Source organism: Sus scrofa, chromosome 13, assembly GCF_000003025.6.
Source record: "Sus scrofa isolate TJ Tabasco breed Duroc chromosome 13, Sscrofa11.1, whole genome shotgun sequence".
Taxonomy (NCBI): domain Eukaryota; kingdom Metazoa; phylum Chordata; class Mammalia; order Artiodactyla; family Suidae; genus Sus; species Sus scrofa.
Window position 1 is genome coordinate 206,939,344 of NC_010455.5, and position 21,922 is coordinate 206,961,265.

A 21,922-nucleotide genomic window follows, 5' to 3' on the forward strand; every position below is an offset into this window, starting at 1 on the left:
TTTAAGTTACGGGGAGTTTGCACAGGGCTCTGGTGGTGTCGCTTCAGTGGCTCGAGCTGCTGCCATGGCACAGGTTCGGGAACTCCCACGTGCCTTGAGTGCAGACTTTATTTTATTTATTCATTAATTTTTGACTGCATTTGCAGCATGTGGAAGTTCCTGGGCCGAGGATTGAACCTGAGCCACAGCAGTAACAGTGACAATGCCAGATCCTTAACCACTAGGCCACCAGGGAATTCCAAAATTTTTTAAAGTTACAGCTGAGACTTTTTTCCCAGCCACTGGATCAGTTTTCTGCTTTGGAATAAAGACTTGGGTTTTTGATCTAAAGGTTTGTTAGGAAAGATATGGTCCTTTTCCAGCTGTCTCATTTAGCCAACAGTTATTGTAATTCCACTGATTTGTGGCTTTTCTTTTCTTTTTTGCTTTTTAGGGGCATATCTGCAGCATATGAAAGTTCCCAGGCTAGGGGTCGAATGGGAGCTGCAGCTGCCAGCCTGCACCACAACCACAGCAGCATAGGATCCTTAACCCACTGAGTTAGGCCTGGGATTGATGATCCCTTATCCTCATGGACCCACAGCAGGAACTCCTGTCTGTGGCTTTTCCTAATTGACGGTCGGCGTCATGCCTAAGGTAGCACATGGTATCAACACGGAATTGTGTGGTATCTGAAAAATAATGGCACTCATCGAATGATCTGCTCTCACATTGGATGTTGCCGCTTTAATTTCCCTCAGTCTCTGTATTTGGGGTTCCCGATCTGACATTATACTTTTTTTATTTTTATTTTTTATGTTTCAATTTTTTTTTTAGGGCTGGCCCTGTGGCACAATGAGGTTCCCAGACTAGGGGTCGAATCCGAGCTGCAGCTGCCAGCCTACACCTCAGCCACGGCATCGCCAGATCTGAGTCGAGTCTGCAGCCTGCACCACAGCTCCCGGCATTGCCGAATCCTTAACCCACTGATCGAGGCCGGGGATCGAACCCAGGTCTCGTGGATGCTAGTTGGGTTGTTACTGCCGAGCCACAATGGGAACTCCAGGGGAAAAGGCAGCAAAAATGGGTGGATCTGTAATGCTTTGTACCTGGTTGGAGTTTGTTTTTTCCCCCTGTAGGTTAAAGCGTGGAATGGTGCTTGTGATTTAACCAGAAAAGTAACTCGAAGTGTCCCCTTTTTGAATTGATACGTGTGAGTGCAGGTACTTGGTCTGTCGAATTCTTAAGCCAGGAGGGCTCAGCCCTGAGAAGAGGGAGACGTATTTACCCCAGGAAACCGCAGTCGCAGGGGCTGTTTGACGGCAGGGGTTGAGGCGCTCCCAGCCCTGCCTCCCTTCTTGAGAAGTGGCTTCTACCCGTGCGATTAAAAGCAGGCCGGACTTGCGTGTGTGCCTTCTCCTGCCTGTGAATGGGGGTGTGGTGTGCGGTCTCCTCCGGCGATGTGGGCGTTGAGGGAATACGTGTAAGCCCCCAGCAGAGGGATGCGTGTACAAGCTTAGCTGCTCAGCGGAGAGTCCTCCTTGTTCTCTGTTCACAGCGGCTTTAGCGTCTTCAGTAATTTTTTTTTTTTTGAAGTGCTAAATATTCTTTATTTGATGTTATACATAAACCACACTGAAATGCCTTTCAGGGACTACCCTGGTGGCCAGGTGGTGAAGGATCCAGTGTTGTCAGTGCTGCAGCTCGGGTTCAGCCCCGGGCCCGGGAACTTCTCCATGCCATGGACGCCGCCAAAAGAATAAAATAAAATGCTTTTCATTAAGTAAATGACAGCATTTTATTTTATTTTGTTTTTTATTTTTTGTCTTTTTAGGGCCGCATCGGCAGCATAGGCAAGTTCCCAGGCTAGGGGTCAAATCGGAGCTGCAGCTGCTGGCCTCCACCAGAGCCACAGCAAGGCGGGATCCGAGCCATGTCTGCGACCTACACCACAGCTCACGGCAACGCCGGATCCTTAACCCACTGAGCGAGGCCAGGAATCAAATCTGCGTCCTCATGGATGCTAGTCATTGGTTTCCACTGAGCCACGACAGGAAGCCCAAAAGGCGGTTTTTAGATACAGAGAATTTCAATTAAATTGGCGTAGTTAAGACCAAAAAGAGAAAGTGGACATTGTCAGTTTATCTTCGGCTCTTTCTATAGCAGGGTAGTGAACACAACTTGAAACACAAGTGGGTCTTGTTCTGTTCTATGAGACAGTGAAGGGATCCTCTCAGTATTTAAATATATTAATATGTCAAGTTATAGAAATCTCAGGAGAAAACCAGTCTCCTAGAGGTTGGGGAAGGTAGTCACCATCCCCTGAAAAGTTTAACATTCTTTGTTCAAGTTCATTCATCTTTTTGGAAGGGAAGCAGTGACAGAACTTGTTGTACCGGAATTCCTACCCAAATTCAAAAAGCTGAGCAGTTTTTTGCACAAGCCAATCTTACTGAAATCAGGACTGTCCAAAAGAAACAGCCCATCAGCCGCTCCTGGGCCGCACTCCAGCACATGCGGTCCAGGTCCGTCGCAGTCCGGTCCGCCTGCAAAGTCAGGAGACATGTGGATTCGGCAGGAACCGGCCAGTGATTGCGCGTCAGTGGCTCTTCTGGGACAAGCTGGCAGTCTCCTCACTCTCCCGTCTTCCTGACGCCAAGAGCATTTTTGCCCAGGGACGTCCTTCTTGGGACTCCCCGAGTTCTCCGTCCGTGTCTCCTCTCCCCACGCGATGCCTTGGTTGTTGGCATCGGTGTGAGAGCACCCGCAGCCCGACCTGTGTGTGGCCCAGGCAGACCCTGGAGATCGGGCCTCGTCCTGTGCTTGCCTCGCCTTTCTGCAGGGTGGCGCTGGCAGCCTTCGGAGCAAAAGTCTTGTCCTTCTTCACATTACATTGTTCTTTCTCCAAGTGTGACAGGGAGGTTGCTGCTGGCAAATGGGACGCCCCGCCCTCTTCGGTAGTTTTTCATGGCACTGGCACTTCTAAGCTAAAAAGAGTATTTGATGATTCCAGGTGGTTAGTGTAAATAATTTTATTACACATGATGTCCTAACAGTTGTTATTTGAAAGAAAAAAACCCATAAATTGGAAGAAGATGCTGATTTACTTCCTAGGTAACCGCAGCAACACACTCCCAAGCTGCTGGCACCTGTCGGGCACTGCCCAGCTTCTCTAACCTGGGAATCGGGCGGACACTGCTGCTTCCTTCATGTGTGTGTCGGTGGGGGCGGGGGGGGGGCACTTGCCTTTTATCATAGCAGCCGTGACGCCGTGGAAAGAAACGCAGCGCGTGCAGTGTTGAAGCGCACGGCCTCGGCCGGGGTCTGGGGCGTCTCGAGCGTCACAAATTTGAACTATCCTTGGGGCCCCCTGTGGGTTTGCTGCCCTCAGGCCCCTGGAGACACAGATGGGGAGCCCATGTGACCGGGGGGTTGGCCGGCGCTAGGGTAGAGTCAAGCTGGTGATTTGGAAGTGAAAAGCTCCCTTTGCATGGGACCTTGAGCTCATGTGCCTGAGTAGCTAATTTACAAGAACGTCTAATGAAATTTGGTTTCGGCAGATGGAATTCAAGGGTCTGATTTTTTTTTTTTTTTAAAGCACTGATGAATCTGAAATAATGGAGCACAGCAGACGTAACACAGGAGCCCGTGTCTCCCTAGCCAGGAAGTGACAGCGTGGTGGTCGGTCCCCATGGCGAGGTCGGGACGGCCTCCAAGCTGGTCGCCTTTCACTGAACATGCACCTGACTTACTGAAGAATTTTTGTCGAAAGCCCGTTGACAGAGTGTCTTTTCACGTGGATGGTGCGATTTGGTGCGTGTCCTCACGGGCTCTGGCTGCTCTGGCCCGTGGCCTCCTCCCTTCATCCGCCTTCCCGTCTGTCTGCCCTCCTCGGACCCCGAGTTCTGATCAGATCCTTCCTTTGTAACCTCTCTTCATGGAGATTTTAAATGTACTCACAGTATTTTGCTCTTAGAGAATATTTGGTTTTTAAGTTTAAAATTGATGACCTTGGTGCTCGGAGATAACGAACCAGACTCGCATCCATGAGGACGCAGGTTCGATCCCTGGCCTTGCTCAGTGGGTGAAGGATCCGGCGTTGCCGTGAGCTGTGGTGGAGGCCGCAGACGAGGCTCGGATCCCGCCCTGCTCTGGCTGTGGGGGAGGCTGGCAGCTGGGAGCCTCCGTGTGCTACTAGTGCGGCTCTGAAAAGACAGTTTTGTAGAAAATGCTCAGACACCTTGAATTCTGAAAACTTAGACTTTTTTTCATTTTTTAAAGTTTCGGTGAAGTCGAGTTGATTTACAAGCTTGTGACAGTCTCTGCTGAACAACCGCGTGATTCAGTTGCACATGTGCCCATCCAGTAATCTGCAGATAATCTCTTTCAGATTCTTTTCCCACGCAGGGGATCACACAACACCGGGCAGAGTTCCCTGCGCGCTGGCCAGTCCGTCCACAGACCACTTGGACTTGCTGAGAAGTAACTGCTGTGCACTCATTTATTCATCTAGTGTTTGTTGATGCTGTAACATCATCTGTTTGGAGTTTTGAATCCGGGACGGACATGTCCATCCACTGAGGAAGAAAGGAGGGAGGAAGCTCCCTGGTCACGGAGGAGCCTCGTCTTTGCCGCGGTCCTTCTGAGTTGTGGTGGAGCCGCTGTATTTCCTCCAGGGCAACGGAAGGTGAACTCCGGCCAAACGAAGGCGTCCTCGGGTCGCCGAGTGGGCTTCCGCTGCGGCCTGCTTAGGACTGAGGGCCTGTCCGCCGGCGTCTGGGTGAAGCCTTGAAAGAAGGGACCTCGTGTAACTTGTCAGAGTGAGCCTGTAAACCTTAGAAGTGTGCAGTAAAACAGGACCGTAGCTCTCTTGTGAAGAGTGGACTCTAGAAGTGCCATTGCTGGGTCAGAGGGGAGCGCAGGTTCCGAGTGGAAACCCTGTGGAAAAGCCGTACTCTCTTTGCCCTGGATGGGATTCGTCTGTTTAATTTTTGCCCGTCCGGGGGGCAGGGGAAAGCCATCACGGTTTTTCCTCCGCCGTCGTGTTGCGTGTTAGTCTGTGTTCTCTGACTTCACCGTCTGCTGTGCGTGTACAGCTCTGCTTATGCGTAGCGTGTAGAGCTGTGCAGCCGTCACCGTAGTTCAGTTTTAGGACATCTCATCGCGCCTCGGCCTTGTTAGAAGCTTCTCTCTGCTTCTCCTCCAAGCACAGGCAGTCGCCGGTCTGCTTTCTGTCCCTGTGAAGCGGCTATTTCTGGATGTTTCGTTGGAGTGAATCACGTATTACGCAGCCTTCTCTCTGGTTTCGTTCACTCCACGTTGGGTTTTTGGATTTGTTTTGTTTTTGGCCTTGGCTTTGCCCACGTGGAAATCCCTGGGCCGGGGATCAAACCCGAGCCACAGCAGTGACAACACCAAGTCCTTAACAGCTAGGCCCCCAGGGAACTCCCCAGTGAGCCTTTTGTTGCTGAGTAGTACTCCGCTGTGTGGACGGCCCACATCTGGTTTAATCCGTCTACCCGTGGATGGGCACTTGGACTGTTTCTGACCTTAGGCTGCTGGGATATGCTGCTGCTCTGCATTGCGGTGTGTGTCTGCGTGTGCACGTGTGTTTTCATTTGTCCCGGGAAGATCCTGAGCACATTGCTGTGTTGTATGATAAGCTTGTGCCTCACTTTTTAGGAAACTGCCAAAGTGATTTCCAGAGCGGCTACACTGCTTACCAGGCCCACCAGCAAGGCATGAGGGCTCGAGTTTCCCAATCTGATTTTGGTGTTAGTTTGCGTTTCTCTCCCGGGCAGTGATGTCCAGCCTGTTCTTAGCCATTTGTTTCTTCTTCATTCAAACGTGTATTCACATCTTTTGCCCATTTTAAAATTAGGCTGTCATTGGCTTGTAAGCATTCTTTATGTTTTCTTGATATACCACCTTCTGTATCAGACACATCATGTGCACGTGTTTTCTCCTAGTCGCTGGCTGTCTTTTCGTTACTGTATCTTTTGAAGTGTGAACATGTTTAATTTTGATCAGGTCCACGTACTGATTTTCTCCTCTGTGGATTGTGCTTCTGGTGTCATACCCCGAAACTCGTTGGCCGAGCCCGGGGTCCTCTCGTTCGGTGTGGTCTTCCTGACGACGAGTGAGGTTCTTTTGTGGGTTTGTGGGCCTTGGGTCTCTTCCGAATCGCCCGTTCTTCTGGGCATCTGTGTTTACTTTGACGTTCAGCAAGTGCGGCCCGAAACATGCCTGAAAGCAGCCTCGGAATAGCACTGGGAAAGCATGCGTTCTGTTGTTTGTATTTTATACCGCACCTGGTTCTCTAGGGCCTCCGTAACAAACCGTCAGAAACTAGGTGGCTTAGAACAACAGGAGGTTATTCTGTCGCCGTTCTGGGACCAGCAGTTGAGAAGCAGAGTGTCCGCCGGGCTGGGCCTTCAGGAAGGGGCCTCCTGTCTCTTTGCAGCCGCCAGGAGTCCTGGCCTCCCCGACGTGCGGCCGCGTGGTGCCAGCCTCTGCCTGCCCTTCACGCGTGGTTTTCCTCTGTGCCTCGGCTGCCCCGACGAGAGACCCTCCCAGGGGACCGAGGTCCCGCGCGCGTGCCGTGGGAACGGCCTCACTTGGGCGAGAGATGACGGTGATTGCGTCTGCAAAGACCCTTTGCCCGAGTGGGGCGCCTCTGCCGCCCCTGGGCCGCGGAGACGCGGACAGACCCCTTGGGCGTCCCGCTCAGCTCCGTCCTCCGGGATCTGCCTCGGCTCCCACCGCGTGTCTTTGCTCTGTGGCCCTTCCGTCCGGAGCCTTGTCCTCACTGTCCTCTGACCAAGGGGCAATTCCTTGGTGTCGGGAATTTTGTCGCTGGGACGTTGGCCCGGCGCGTGGTGATGTCTCGGGGGGAAGATGAGCTCATTCGGCAGCCTCTCCCCCCCCCGGGACAGAAGTGCTTTTCGCTGGCTTTCTCCACGTGTGGTACGTGGTGTTTCACTCCCCAGTGTGGCTTGAGGTCCTTGTTTTTGAATGTTTAAAAAAGTGAGCAGAGGGATCATGAAGACCCTGACAACGGGTTTAGACCTTGGTTTCACCAGGGCGCGTTATACATTGGGAAATGCTTCCTAGTTTTAACAGGCAAGTTTAGTACTGAGATGTTACATACGCTTCCGAGCGGAAATTTTGGGCAGAACCTTGGAACGAACAATAACTCCTTGGATGCAGTTTTTGCTACGTCTGTAGCCCAGCGTTGGTGGGCACTCTCAGTCTGGCTGGTCGGCTGGAAGGTTTCTGAGCACTGAGGTGGACGGTGGCGGCATCAGGTCATCTCGAAGTTGCGGACCCGAGGGCCAGCGTTGCTCCTCCGGGTCCCTCGGGCTCTGTAGCAGAGCGAGGACCAGCAGCAAGCAGCTGACTCCACCTCCACCGTGGCTCCACAGGCGGTGGGGGCGTCGGACTCTGAGTGTCCCCCAAGTCATCCCTCAGGGAGGGCCTCTGCCCCAGAGCTGAGTGACGTAACCATATGCTGTCCTTTAGTTCAGCAGCTGAAGACCTGGGTGGGCCCGTGTACTAGACAACGTTAGTAGAACCTTTCTTGTTCCAAGATGAAATTCACGCTCGGGAGCTGGACAGCGGCCCCATCATCCCATCTGCCGGGGGAGGGCCTGCCCTCTGGGACCCCGAGTTGTCTGGGGCCGAGCCTGAGGGAGCCGTGAGGGAGTGTGTCCTTGGCATCTGTTCCAGGTGATGCCATAGGTGCTTGGTTACCCCCGTGAGCGAAGACCCAGCCCTCCGAGAGCCCATGCCCTAGCAAGAGGAGATGGACAGCGGGCTTCCCTAGTAAGTTCGAGAATGGGATGGGTGATACATGATGCGTGCTGTGGGGAGAGGAGAAAAAGAGGAGGGGAGAGCAATGGCATAACGTCTTTATTATGGAAATTTGCAGATGTTAAAAGAAAAAAGAGTGGTATATACAGAAACCCTACAAACCTCCCAGCCAGCTTCAGCGGGTGAGCCGATGGCCATACCCCTCATTCCCTCCAATCCTGTGTGATTTTGAAGCAAATCTCAGACATCACACACTTTATCAACAAATGTCTGCCTTGTGTCCCTTCCCCGCCCAGACTCATGTACTGAAGCTCAGACTCCCAGTGTGGTGGTGTCTGGAGGTAGGGCTGTCGGGGAGCTAATCCGGGTTGGATGGGTCCTGAGGGTGGGGACCTTAAGGGGGGGCGCCCTGGCCTTAGAGGAAGAGGAGCGATGGGGACCGCATTCGACCCCTCCCGCCCCCTCCACACGCACACTCAGGGAAGGCCATGTGGGCACACAGGGAGACCTCTGCCAGTCAGGAGAGAGCCCTCACCTGGCACCACTCCGAGGCTCCCTGACCTTGGACTCCAGCTCCAAAACTAGGAGAAAAAAACCGTGTTGTTTGAGCCGACTTTAAAAAGAGAACCGGCAACATCTTTATCAATCTAAAAAAAATAGTTCCTTTGTATCAAATATTCAGAGTTTACACTTTCAGCGTGTCTGAAATGTCTTTTAAAAAGTTCTTTGAATTATTTAGTATCAAATAAAGGTGGGGGTTCTTCATTCAGTTGGGTTTTTGCTGTGACATGCAGCGACTCAATGCGGGGTCTCAGTTCTGAGGCCAGGGTGGAACCTAGGCCACGGCAGTGACGGTGCCGAACCCTACCTGTAGACCGCCAGGAAGCTCCCCAAAGAAAGTTTTTAGGTAAGTGTTTCCAGTCTCTCTTCCAACATTGGTTTTTCCCTCCATCTCTCTCATTCCCTGCCCGCTGTGGGACAGCCCGGTGCTGTGTCTTATGGTCCCCTGCCTGGACTTTGCCAGCTGTGTCCTCTGTCCTGTTTCTGGCAAGGTGTTGGAGCCCGAGGCTGGGCCAGATCGGGTCGGGTTTTTCTGGCAAGACTGTTGCAGCACAGGTGGGGTGTCCTCCCTCGGCAGGTGCACCATGTCTGGGGTCCCTCTGTGATGTTAGCTGCTGTTGAGTCTCATCTTACTGTCTCTGCGGTCATTATCTGAAAGGTCTCTGTAAAGAGTGTGTGTGTGTGTGTGTACACGTGCACGTAGACATAGGTACCTGCACACATGGGTCTGTATTAGCCCGTCACCAGCCGTGCAGTTGGTAGAGGAAAGGCAGGCCCAATGCGTGGTTTTTCTCTCTCACATAACTTCTCAAAGAGAGTTGGTTCTCCGGTATCCTTCACTGGCCATCAGTGTGCTTTCTGATGTAAGTGTCACGGCGAAGCCGAGGAGTTAAGCTGACATGCTCTGTTTCCCTCCCTTGCAGTCGCCGCCCCTACTGCCCTGCACCTTCCGGCTTCACCAGCTGGCGTCTGAGCTGTAGGGTCTTTGTGGGCCCTCTGTTCCTTCTCGGGTAGCACGCGAAGTTCTGGACTCTCCATTTCCTGCCCTGGACCTGCAGTCAGCCATTCTCCAGGGAGCCTGGAGATGGGACCTGGAGACCCCAGCCTGTGTCTCTGGGCTCCTGGTCGCTCCTGGGCCTTCTCAGAGGAGCTTAAAGGTCCATCCTAAGCTCACTCGTGTCTTCTCAGTTCGGATTCAGGACGTCGGGTTATAAGGAGCTGCTCCCTGTCCGCCCTGTTTGCTTTCTTCTGCTCTTTCTTTTATATTCTCTCTTCCGGTGTTCAGGGCCACCTAGGGGTGATCCTGCTGGAGCAGGTTCTCAGATTGGGTCGGAATCCCCTGGAGGGCTTGTTGGGACCTGGCGGCCAGGCCCACCCCGAGCAGGTCCCGGGCGAGGCCTGGGAACGAGCGCTTCTGACGAGCCCCAGGCGGGTGCGGGGCTGCAGGTGCAGGCAGCTGCTCACTCCACTCGCGCAGGCTGACGGCCGTCGGGGCGCGCCTGCTGGGCACGGGCGTCGGAGCCCTCTTAGTGGTTGGTTCCCTGCGGCGTTTGAACGTGGTACCCGCTGGCAGGGATGTCAGATTTCTACCAACTGCGCGGACGTTCATCTCCATGTGTTCTATTTTTTAGGGAAAGGTTTTTAAAACTTAATTTGTCTTCTGATCATGTAAGATACTTACATGCCTCTAAAGCCAGATCTACCGACACGATCGAGTGGGAGAGTCGAGCGTTTAGCCCTGAGCCGTCGGGGCTTTGTAGGCCCTCTGTTCCTTCTCGGGTGGGACGCGAACGGTGCCCCGTTCCCTCGTTCCCTCCTGTAGGAAACCCTCCTCCGTGTTTGTTTCCCCGGCTTAGGTGAGGTGGCAGACCCCGCCCGCGTTCTGTCTTAGGGTTTGTGGAAGTGGAGCGCACTTGCGCGGCTGCAGTGAGTCAGGTACCCGGCCGCACACTGCCGTTCTCTTTCCGATTCTTTCCCCCGGGCTACCGGGTGGGGGGGCTCTCTGCACGCACACCGTCCCCCTCGCCTTCCATCCCACCTGCAGTCCGAGGCCCCTCCTGTAGCCGCCCAGGGCTTAGCCCGCGGCCCCGGCAGGCAGTGCAGGTGAAGCGGTTCTGCCTGCACTGTGTCACCCAGCCCTGCGCTGAGTAGCCCGGCGTGCACCTCTGTCTTCTCACTGTGCCCGCGTCCCCGTCTCTGCGGGTAGATCCCTGCAGGGGTCGCTGGCGCCACGGTGAGCACATCGTTTCGCTAGACGTTTTCAAACCCGCCTTTGTGACCGTTCACCTTTTGAAATTACCATCAAACCACCCTGAGAAAGTGGGTGATCTTTGAACAGACTTTGAGGAGGTGAAAGGCGAATCGAGGAAAGGGAGGTTTGGGAACCCTTTATCCAAAGCCTGGAGCAAGCGGGATCTCCTCTTGAACTGGCACATGCTGGGATGCAAACTGCCACTGCCATACTGTTTTTCCTTGGTTTATGAAAGGTAAACCGTCAAAGGCTGATTCTTGTGTTCTTATATTTAGGTGTGTTTATCAGATCTTTCTTTTTCTGTGAAACTGTAGGTTTTTGTTTTCATTTTTTTAGTTTGTTTTCATTTTTTTAGTATCTTTTCAGGGCTGCACCTGCAGCATATGGAGGTTCCCAGGCTGTGGGTCAAATCAGAGCTGTATCCGCCGGCCTACACCACAGCCACAGCAACGCGGGGTCCAAGCTGCGTCTGTAACCTGCACCACAGCTCACGGCCATGCCGGATCCTTAACCCACTGGGCGAGGCCAGGGATTGAACCTGCGTCCTCATGGATACCAGTCGGTTCATAACCTGCTGAGCCACGACGGGCGCTCCGAGACTGCAGTTCTAAGCCTAGTGTGGTCTGCGAGCTGGAGAAGGTGTCAATTGTCCCCTGGTCAGAGTGTTTACTCAGGCCTCTGAACACTTGGCATGGGTGCTTGATTGGCTTTCGTGGCAAAAAGAGAAGACTTTGGGGCTTTCTCTCGTGCAAGTGGGCTCTGTATGGGTTGTGGTTCCTCTTCTGCAAACCCCCGCACAGGAAACTCGATCAATACTCACACGTGACGCTTTTTCCCTGTGGTCTAACCTTCGGGCTAGACCCGGTACCGGGAGTGAGGGAAGCAGAGTGGGGAGTGGGGGCCCCTTGCCTGTCCCAGCAGGGCTCGGGACGAAGGCGGCGTGGGCCAGGCCTACTGTGAAAGCCAGTGGTGACACGGCAGGACTGAGTCGGGATCTGAGACCGCCGTCGCTGTGGAAGGCCCCTGCCACAGAGGCTCTGTGACGCAGCATCCAGCTGGAGGGCACTGCCATCCTGTCGCCGCAGAAATCGCTCTTCTTTAAAGCTGGCCTCTGGTGCACAGCTGGGAGGCCTCCTGTGCCCTCCTTCTCTCGCTTCACCGTCCAGCAGAGGAGGGGCCGTCCTTCTGCCCAGAAATGGGGGTGGGGTGCCTCGTCATTTTAGGGCACAAGGAAAGCGAGAGAATTTCTGCTTAGAGAATCGGGGCGCCGTCTGGGTCTTTTTTGTTCCTTCTCGTTCACCCTCCCCCCCTGCACCCCCCGCCCCCAGGTGAAAGCCTGCCTGCGCAGACGCTCGGGGCCCGCTGGGGAGGCCGCCCCTTTCCATGACTGCACCCTGGGTATTAGTTTTCCCATGGAAGAACCACCAGTCTGAAGCATTCGTTCAGTTTCATTTCCGCAGTGACATTATGCATGAACTATGGCAAATCCATTGTACACGTTACCAAAGTGACTTTGGACGTTTTTATTGTCCCCCTGGAAGTCTGTCCTGCCACAGCCTGTCGGGGAGGAATTCGTTCAGTGTGGCCTGAGGACAAGTGCACGCATGTGTCGGGTTAAAGACAGTGACCACCTCACCCTCCCGTTTTCAAGTAGGGATGAGCTGCCAGGCAGTGAAGTGTAGCCTTTTCTTGTTAGCAGCGTGCTTTTAAGTAAAAAAGGGCTGTTTCTTTAAAGTTTTCCGTAAAGCAGATGTTATGTAATTGATGTATTTCCTTTGACTTTTTTTTCAAAAGTAAAAGTCATAGCGTCCCTTCCTTGGGAGGGCTTGAGATGGCCTCTCGGTCCCAGCAGGGGAATCGCGGGCCCCTCTGTCGACAGCGGCGTGTCTTCCCGAGCCAGAACCCACCCCGTCTTTCCTGCCCGCAGTGCTGTGCAGCCCATGGAGCCCTAATGGATAGAGCTACCCTTCGACTTAGGACACTGCCTGTTAGGCGGCTGAAGACGGCCGGCTGGTTAACAGGCACAGGTTCTGGATGTCTTCAGCGATTGAAGTTAAAACAAGAGATGCATTTTATTAGAAAAGTTACTGTTTCCTTTTGCTAAGGCGATACCTGAATTTGAAGCAAAATGGTACCGCATGAGAGCATCACATATTTAAAATGTTCATTTAAGACCTTTCTCCAGTGTACGTCTCCCCATCAAGATACTGATCTTGACAGGACGCGGCATCAGGTACTTAGGAAGCTGAACCTCTTGTTTTGGCTTTCCAGCCGGTTGGTTGATTTAAAAGGGCGAACAGTGAAAGAAGATGTGTGGTGACCGCAGGCTCTTCACACAGACGTTTGCAACGAGACGCGCTCCTTTCCCGCCTTCATGGGCTTTCTGGGGGATGCGTATTTCTTGTGCGGAATGATTCCATTACTCTCTCCAGGCGGACGCCCCCTGCCTGTACTTTCCTTGCCCCTTCCTACTGCCCTTTGGGCTCCTCCGCAGCCCCCCCCCCCCCCCCCCCCGCCATGGGCATTGAGGCAGCAGGTGGGCGTGTGCCCGGGGCTCACCGGCCCGGCCGGGAGCGCCTCCTCGGAGCTGGGCTGGATCTCTGCTTCCCCGCATCCTGCCCTCACCTGAACGTTCTGTTTTTATCTGCCACTTTCCCACGGTGGTCAGTTCCTGGTCCTTTCATGCTGGGAGACCTGCGTGGTCTTGCACGTTTGCCTGTTGGTGACAGTGGAGTGCCAGGGACAGAAGCGTTCGCTCTGCTGGTGGAAGGCCTCCTGGAACCTGCATTTTCAGCCACGTGGTGTCCGTGCAGCCCCTGCGAGTTCCTTAGGAAACAACAGCATGAGGAGCAGCCTGGGTGGCAGCCGGGACTATGGGGTCCAGAGTGGACAGCCCGAGTGCGGGTCCGCCCCGTGCTGGGGCTCAGGGGCTGCTGGGCTGGCTAGTGGGGAGGGCCTTGCGCCCCGGCTTCCACGCGGGGGTGGCCCCCGGGCCTCGGGCAGCTCTGAGGGCTCGGGGTGACCGTGGGCAGAGTGCTGAGGGGCACCGTGCTAAGTGAACGCACCGCCAACAGCTGGCCTCTGGCCTCCTGGCCCGCGCTGGCTGAGGGCAGCCCCTGCAGCTGGCAGGCCTCCTGACGGTCAGAGTGCGGGGTGATGGAGACGGGGCGGGCCACGGCCGGCGCTTCCCTGCCCTTTTAAGTCTCTCGTACACTTGTCATAGTTGTGTCAGCCCCTCGTAACAGGTGACATAGACCCCGCGCCTTCAGGTAACACAGGTATTCTAGCGCTCTACGGGTCAGGAGTCGACGTGGGCTGGAGTCACAGCCAGCTGTGGGCCACGCCGACCCCTCCGGAGGCTCCGGGGAGACCAGTACCTGCCTTTGCCGGCTCCTCGGGGCGCCCGCGTCCTTGGCGGTCTCGGCCGCTCCATCGTCAGGGCCGCTGAGACGGTTCAGTCTTTCTCCTGGTGCTTCTCTTCGGTGGTGGCTCCTCTGCCTCCCTCGTCCCAGCTAAGCGGGCCTGTCCGGATAATCCAGGGTAATCTCTGTGTTTTAAGAGCAGCTGATGAGCAGCCTTGATCCGTGGGCAGCCCTAGCTCCCCCTTGCCCATCCTGTGCCGTGTTCACAGGCCCCGGCGAGCAGGGATTTCTGAATGCCCTTGGCACGGGTCTGGGAAAAGCCATAGGAAGCAGAGATTCTGTAAGCAGGAAAACCCTGTCCTTGCCCACTGAGAGGTGGCTTTTCAGTTTAACTTTTTGTTTCCCCCGAGGCATAATGTATAGCTCTGGAGCAATCAGACCACATCTGGTAATTTACCTTTTCTGCAGACTGTTGAGTGCTGCATTCAATGTTATGTCATAGTTGAATCCTGAGATCTTAAAAAAAATGATTGCATCAGCATTATGGGAACATCAGCCACAACAAACGTATGGCTTTTTAACATAGATACGAACATTTTCTTCTCAATTAGGAGCGTTCGTGCCTTTATTTTAGGTTAGACACCCCGTGTTCCCCAGCTGCAGACCGGGGGCTCCTGTGCAGCCTCCTCCCCAGTGGAACCTCCTGCAGGCTTGGGTCCGGATGGGGATTCTCAGCAGGGGGGCTCTGCCTGCTTGTCTGTCTGCTGGAGGCCTGTCCATACGGAGCAGGACATCCCGGGGTCCTCGACTCTTCAGGCATCGGCGCAGTGCTGATGCTGTTGCGGCTGCAGTTGACTGTTGAGAATTGAAAATCTAGGAGTTCCCGTCGTGGCTCAGGGGAAACAAATCCGACCAGCATCCAGGAGGACGCAGGTTTGATCCCTGGCCTTGCTCAGTGGGTTAAGGATCTAGTGTCGTGAGCTGAGGTGTAGGTCGCAGACTCAACTCGGATCCCACGTTGATGTGGCTGTGGTGTGGGCCAGCAGCTACAGTTCCAATTCGACCGCGAGCCTGGGAACCTCCATGTGCTGCAGGTGCAGCCCTCAAAAAGCTAAAAAAGGGCCTGCCCTTCATGGGAATGAATCTGATTAGCATTCATGAGGACGCAAGTTCGATCCCTGGCCTCGCTCAGTGGGTTAAAGATCTGGCGTTGCCGTGAGCTGTGGTGTAGGTCGCAGATGCGGCTTGATGTTGCTATGGCTGCAGTGTAGGCCAGTGGCTACAGCTCCAATTTGACCTCTAGCTTGGGAACCTCCATGTGCCACGGGTGTGGCCCTGAAAAAAAAATTAAAAAATAAAAGACTGTTTAGCCTGGAGGTTTCTGTTTTTAGTTATAATTGACTTCTTTGAAAATTAGAGTTGTTTTGGAATTCTTCTTGTGATGGAGCAGGTTAAGGATCTGGTGTTGTCACTGCAAGTGGCTTGGTTGTGGATTCGATCCCTGACCCCAGAACTTTCGCATGCTGTGGGCATGGCCAAAAAAAAGAAAGAAAAAAGAAAGGAAAATTAGAGTTGTTTCAGAAATAGCCAGCTTTTTTACCATCTTCTCGTTGGTAACCTGAAGTCTAAATGATGCATTTTTATCTGTAGTTATTTATGTTTTGTTGGGTATGTATGTCTTTTCAAAGTTGGTAAAAGTTAACTACTTTATAATTGGGTCCCAGGTCCTTCTGTTTTTAAATTTTTCAGGGAGTTCCCATTGTGGCTCAGTGGCAACGAACCCGACTAGCATCCATAAGGACGCAGGTTTGATCCCTTGCCTCGCTCAGTGGTTAAGGATTTTGCGTTGCCACGGGCTGTGGTATAGGTTGCAGACATGGCTAGAATCAGGGGTGGCCGTGGCTGTGGTGGAGGCCAGCAGCTGTAGCTCCCATTCAAACCCTAGCCTGGGAACTTCCATATGCCGCAGGTGTGGCCCTAAAAAGACAAAAAATTAGAAGAAATAAAAAATAAATAAAATTTTCAGAAAATATTAGCTGAGTTTTGTTGAACTATGACCCACTTGTGATCAAGTCACTAAAATCATCTTTTTGAATTCTTCCCCATGCCGTGTTTCATGAGTTCTTATCTGCTTCTGGCGGAGGCGTTGAAGATTGCGTGATTCATACGTGACTACACGCGTCTAGAACCCTAGAGAACCGTCATGACTCGGGAATCAGCAAAGGTCTGCGTCAGCCGTCTCACCGCCGGGACCAGCAGGTCTCACCCCAGCCGGCAAAAATAAGGACACAGAAACTGGGGCGCTGCCCGCCTTTGGGGAGCGTCTGCGCTGGGCTTTGCGCAGCTTCCGGGCTCAGGCACGGGCCGGGGCGGGTCCCAGAGGGTCGGGGTACCGTCCAGGCAGGGTGCCCGTCTCCCGCCTCGGGGCAGGGCCACGGTCCCCGGACGCTCCCCTTTACACTCGCCTGGCCCTGCTGCCTGGCGCTGCGCTGCTCTGGTGCTGCGGGGGCCCTCGGCCTCTGCGTGCGCCCCGACTCACCCAGCCTCCTGTCCCCGTGTCCCAGCAAGTGACGAGACGCGCACACACGCACACACAGACCCGCGTGCATGGGATTGTGCTTCGCCTTGTCCTCGCTGGTTGTCTTGATCCGTCTCCCTCCCGCAACAACAAAACGACGTCCTAGTTGTTGCACCACGAGTCCGAGTTGACTCTTGAAGCCCCTCCGGAGCCGGAGAAGAGACGGCAGTTTTCTGAGCAGGGTTCTCGCCGCTGGGACGCATCCGTCTCCAGAGGCCTCGTTTTTGCCTCTGGGCGCTGTTTTCTGACGGCTGCGTCCTGCCTGGGCTTTCTTCTCGAGGGACCCCGGCCTCCCGACCTCGGGACCGCGTGGCTCTGCTGCGGGGGGTTGCGCTCCTCGGGGGGGCGGCTCCCGCCGCCTCTCCCCTCCGCCGAGGCCGAATCCTTTCGGGGTTTGACAGCGCGCTCTTGGCCGCCTCTCTCTCTCCGGCTCCGGCTCCGGCTCCGGCTCCGGCTCCGGCTCCGCAGCCGACTTCGCAGACCTGTGTGTGTCCCCTGCGCAGCGGGAGGGTTCGGGAGGAGGAGTGTCCCTGACGGCTGCTGTGTATTTTGAGACAATCCTGGTGCCTTTTCTCGGTTCGCCTTCAGTCCGTGTGGACTTGCAGTGGGTGAGAAGAACTTGGCCCTCAAGCCTAAGTTGGGGGACCGCCTTCCTTTCCTCGGGCCGGCAGAGCCAACCCCCGCAGACGGGGGCCTTCAACCGCAGAAACGTGGCTGCTCACGGTCCTGGCGACGGGAAGGCCTCCCTCCTTGGGGGGCCAGCCGGCCTCGTGCTCTGTCCTGGGTGCTCTTCCCAGCCCGCTGTCTGTGTGTCCATGTGGGCCCTTCTTAGAAGGACACCCCTTAGATTGGCTCAGGGCCTGTTCCAAAGCCCTCGCTCTAACGTAATCACCCTTTTCAAGACCTAATCTCTAAACCCAGTGCCACTCAGGTGACGGGGGTGAGGGCTTCAACCGTGCATCTTGCGGGGACACGTTCAGCGCACAGCAGGCGCTGCGATCAAATGGTCGTCTCTTGAGTTCCCAGTTCTTATCCGGTGGCGTCTTTGTCCTTGACAGAGATGCTAACTGACCTATAACCTTTAAAATGAAATTTAGGGCACCGATGAAAGATTTATTTCATGATAAGCAAAAGTGTTGCTCTGGTCTCGGTGCAGGCGAGCGTTTTATCCTATGACAGGCTTTCCTGTGGGAGACCCGGGAGGCGGCACGGAGCACACCCTTGGCTCTGTGCCCACGGGCTGGCTGTGCCTTCGGGGGAGCCTCCACTGCGGGGGACTGCGTGCGTGTGTGTGTGTGTGTGTGTGTGTGTGTGTGTGTAGTGACAGAGCGGGGCACTCGCAAGCGGCTGCCCGAATGTCTGCCTAGCAGAGTGGTGACTTTTCATGTTAATCTCGGACCTTTTTTTTTTTGTCTTTTTGTCTTTTGTTGTTGTTGTTGTTGCTATTTCTTGGGCCACCCCCGCGGCACATGGAGGTTCCCAGGCCAGGGGTCCAATCGGAGCTGTAGCCACCGGCCTACGCCAGAGCCACAGCAACTCGGGATCCGAGCCACCGCAACCTACACCACAGCTCGCAGCAACGCCGGATCGTTAACCCACTGAGCAAGGGCAGGGACCGAACCCGTGACCTCATGGTTCCTAGTCGGATTCGTTAACCACTGCGCCACGACGGGAACTCCTCGGAACCTTTTAAAGAGGCAGCAGGAGTTGGCACCCAAAGACAGGAAATCTGAAGCTAACTGAAGTTTTTCTTATGTTACGGATCTCCAAGACAACTACCAAATAAACGAACAGGATGAATTAAAACATAAAAGCTAGGGAGTTCCGTCGTGGTGCAGCCTAAATCTGACTCGTATCCAGGAGGATGCAGGTTCGATCCCTGGCCTCGCTCAGTGGGTTAAGGATCCGGCGTTGCTGTGAGCTGTGGTGTAGGTCACAGACGAGGCTTAAATCTGGTGTTACGGTGGCTGTGGTGTAGGCTGGCAGCTGCAGCTCCGATTCGACCCCTCCTAGCCTAGGAACTTTCGTATGCTGCGGGTACAGCCCTAAAAAGGCAAAAAAAAAAAAAAAAAAAGAAAAGAAAAGAAAAAGCCATAAAAGTTGTTTTTATGTCCACAATCCATTATTAATAGTAACCTTTACCAAGGATTTACTTTGTGTCGGGCCTTGTTCGAGGCTCACCACAGCCCTGGTGGGAGCCATTCTTATTTTCCCATTTCGCACGTGGTCCGGGCGGCACAGGAAGGGTGAGCTTGTCGAGCGGGTAGGTAGCGGAGCTCAGAGGGACCCAGGCGGTCAGGCTTAGGCTTGCAGCATCCGCGTCCGCTCGCCGTGGCCGCTGCCTCTCCGGTGATCAGCGCACCAGCCCAGAAACGTCCTTACTCTCACCAGTGACTTGACATTGTTGTGTCCTTTGAGGGAGGTTTTTTGGCTTTGTTTTGGTTTGTCTTTTTAGGCTCATGATAGCAAAATAAGCAGATTAATGGCCTGTATCAATTCCCAGTGACTTCTGTAGGGTCCATATAAAAGCACTTTGGAAAATGGCTTTGCTTAAAGTTGGAGGATCCTCTGAGTATAAGAATTTGAGTCGTCTAGGGACTTCCCATTGTGGCTCAGCGGTAACTAACCCTCCTGGTATCCACGAGGACATGGATTCAGTCCCTGGCCTCATTCAGTGGGTTAAGGCTCCGGTGCTGCCAAGAGCTGTGGTGTAGGTCACAGACATGGCTTGGATCTGGTATTGCTGCGGCTGTGGGGCAGGCCAGCAGCTGGAGCTCCGATTCAACCACCAGCCTGGGAACCTCCATATGCCGCAGGTACGGCCCTAAAGAGACAAAAAAAAAAAAAAGAATCTGAGTCATCTATATGAAAAGGTTCTCTTGAAGCTTAAGTTTATGGTTATACTATCATTTCATGAGAGTGATTGGAGTTTTCAGTTCTCTTCGAGCTAGGCCAGAGAGCTGGCAGCTGAGCATGCAAAGCCAGGCACAGCGGATTCCCCACTCGTACCTGGCACCAGCCAGCCTGTGCTCAGAAGGCGGGGACCTGTCAGATCCCCTCCTGGTCTGCCAGGCAGGCTCGCGTGTGTCCTCGCGCTCACCTGGGGCCTGCGGAGGGCAGGTGCGTCCCGAGTCCTGGGTGCCAAGTGCAGAGAGCCCTCCTTCCCTGGGCTCCTGCTGGCGCTGGGATGCCCGTGGCGCTGTCTCCGAGGAGAAACAGCATTCGTGGGCCAGGCCTCCTGTTCTGCGTGGCGTCTCGCAGCTCTTCCGTCCAGGTGGAAGGTGGCCGTTGGGCAGAGCAGGAGCGAGGCTGGCTGGAGCCGAGCCAGCCCTGTCCCTCCCTGGCGGTCAGCCTCCCCTCGCCGGCCCTCGCCCCCCCTTGTGGGGAAAACCACACCCCCCGAGAGGCAGAGCGGGGTCAGGGCCCATGGCGGGGCCGGCGCTGGGCGTTCTCGCGACCGCGGATGCAGAGACGGGAAGCGATCTTGTGCTGCGCTGTCGTTCACTAACGCGTGAAACTGTCTAAACTCTAATTTAATACGGCAGAGCCCGTTCTCCCTGTCCTTGCCTAAAATGCCGTTTCTATTCCTGCCGCAGGTGCTGGCGATCCGAATTTATTTACCTCTGTTTACCCGACGCTTTCCCAGCAGCTGCCGCGGGAGCCGATGGAGTGGAGGAGGTGCGGCGGGCCCCGGGCGCGGGCGGGCGGGCGGGACGGGCAGCCCCGCGGGTCTGTGGGCCTTCTGCTCCGCGGAGCAGCACGTGGGTTGTCTGAGTCCACGGCCCCTTTTCTAGGGACGGCTCCTAATCCTCCTAAAAGGGCCACGCTCGGGTTGCTCTTGCTGAGATCTCTCTCGGCCCTGAGCTCCTGGGCCCTCGTCCTCAGCACGGGACAGTGACAGAGCCGGGCGGCTGAGACCCCGGGAGCGAGACCAGAGGGAGCCCCCTTTGCCCTGCTGTTGGTGACTCGTTCCCGGGAGACAGCTGACTGAATTACCTCACTGGAAAACCACTTTCTGTGAGGTTAGATGCTACGCGTAGAGAATACTTGGATTTTGAGGTGTTAACACGAGTATCTGCTTTTAACCAAGGAGTGTGAGCGATTTGCTCTCATTCACGTTCGTGTCCTGCTGATTCTTGCTACATCGTTCCTTTCTCACCACCGGTTTGTACCTGCTAAGTGAAGCGAACATTCTGGATGCCTCACCCAGGCTCTCTGTTGACTCCAGTCTCCTTTCTGTGCGCGACTGAGGTGTTCCTAGAATGTCCGTGATTGCTGGCATGTGACCCAGAGGGCACAGAATGCCCTGCAGCAAGGGGCGGGGTCTGCAGAGGCTCTCCAGCAAGTATCCGTTCCCGAAACAGCAGGGAGGGGGCGATGAGGGGAAACGAAATAGGGGCACTCCCGAGCCGGAAGGTATGTTTTTCTCCTCACCTGCTTGAGAACCGGATGAGAAACAGGACTGGAAGGGCCTAGCTGCAGGCACGGGCCCGGCCACCTCTGGGGGGACAGAGGACGGAGCCGAAGGGGAGCAGGGCTGAGCCCCCGTGTCTGCAGGGGTGGCTCCCTGCGGAGCAGTGCGTCCTGACGGGTGCCAGGGCCAGGACCGCGGTGGGCAAGGCAGGCCCAGGTGGAGCCCCAGTGCCGGGCATGGGCATAAAGCTCCTTAGTACTATTATTAAAGTGCGTACATACAATTCTGATAAAAATTTAAAATTAAGTGGTTAGATCTTGGAAAGAAAACATTGAGGCAGAACCTTGACAAGACGCCATGAAGTTTAAAGCTGAGAGCTGGAGAAGGAAGGCAAGAAAGGAGAGCTGAGCCATGGAGGCTGCATCCAGAAGTTTCCGTGCCCTGGGAGGGGCCGTTTGAGAGGATGGTGTGGCGCGTGGAGGACCTGGCATCAAGGTTTGCCCACGGGCCGTTCAGGGACTGAGGGGGCTGCTGAGTGTCAAGCCCGCAAACAAGAAGCCGTGCCCCGAAACAGAGAGGAAGGAAAAATGGAAGTTGCGGTCTCCAGCAGCGTGTCAAGTGCAGCATGACACAGCGTTTGAGAGGGGTCCTCTCAGAGCCCTCGAGTCCTGTCCCTTCACACTCAGACAGGGGACAGCCTCAGCCGCCCGGCCTGCAGAACACAGGCGCCCAGAGGTCTTGCTGCTCTCAGGCCGGGGGTGGGGGCGGCGGGGCCCAGCCTCCCCTGGCCGCACTGCCGCTCTTCCAGCCTCGCCTCGCCGCCCGCAGGGAGCTGGGGGACGGGCCGTGGCCAAAAGCGCCTCCAGACGTGTGTGATCAGAAACCCAGATAATAAAGGGTGCACCTCAGCCAGAAGGAAGGTGAACCCCGAGTCCACAGGACGAAGGAAGCAGCGGCCAGCACAC

General features: G+C 55.0%; 1 protein-coding gene across 1 annotated transcript in view; it reads left to right on the forward strand.

The window, feature by feature from the left end:
• Window positions 1-21,922, forward strand: part of TRAPPC10 (trafficking protein particle complex 10) — a 76,802-nt gene that overhangs the window by 3,033 nt on the left and 51,847 nt on the right. The window contains exon 2 of the mRNA XM_021071078.1: window positions 20,140-20,221. Coding sequence (XP_020926737.1) covers window positions 20,140-20,221 — 82 coding nt within the window. The remainder of the gene's footprint in view (window positions 1-20,139; window positions 20,222-21,922) is intronic.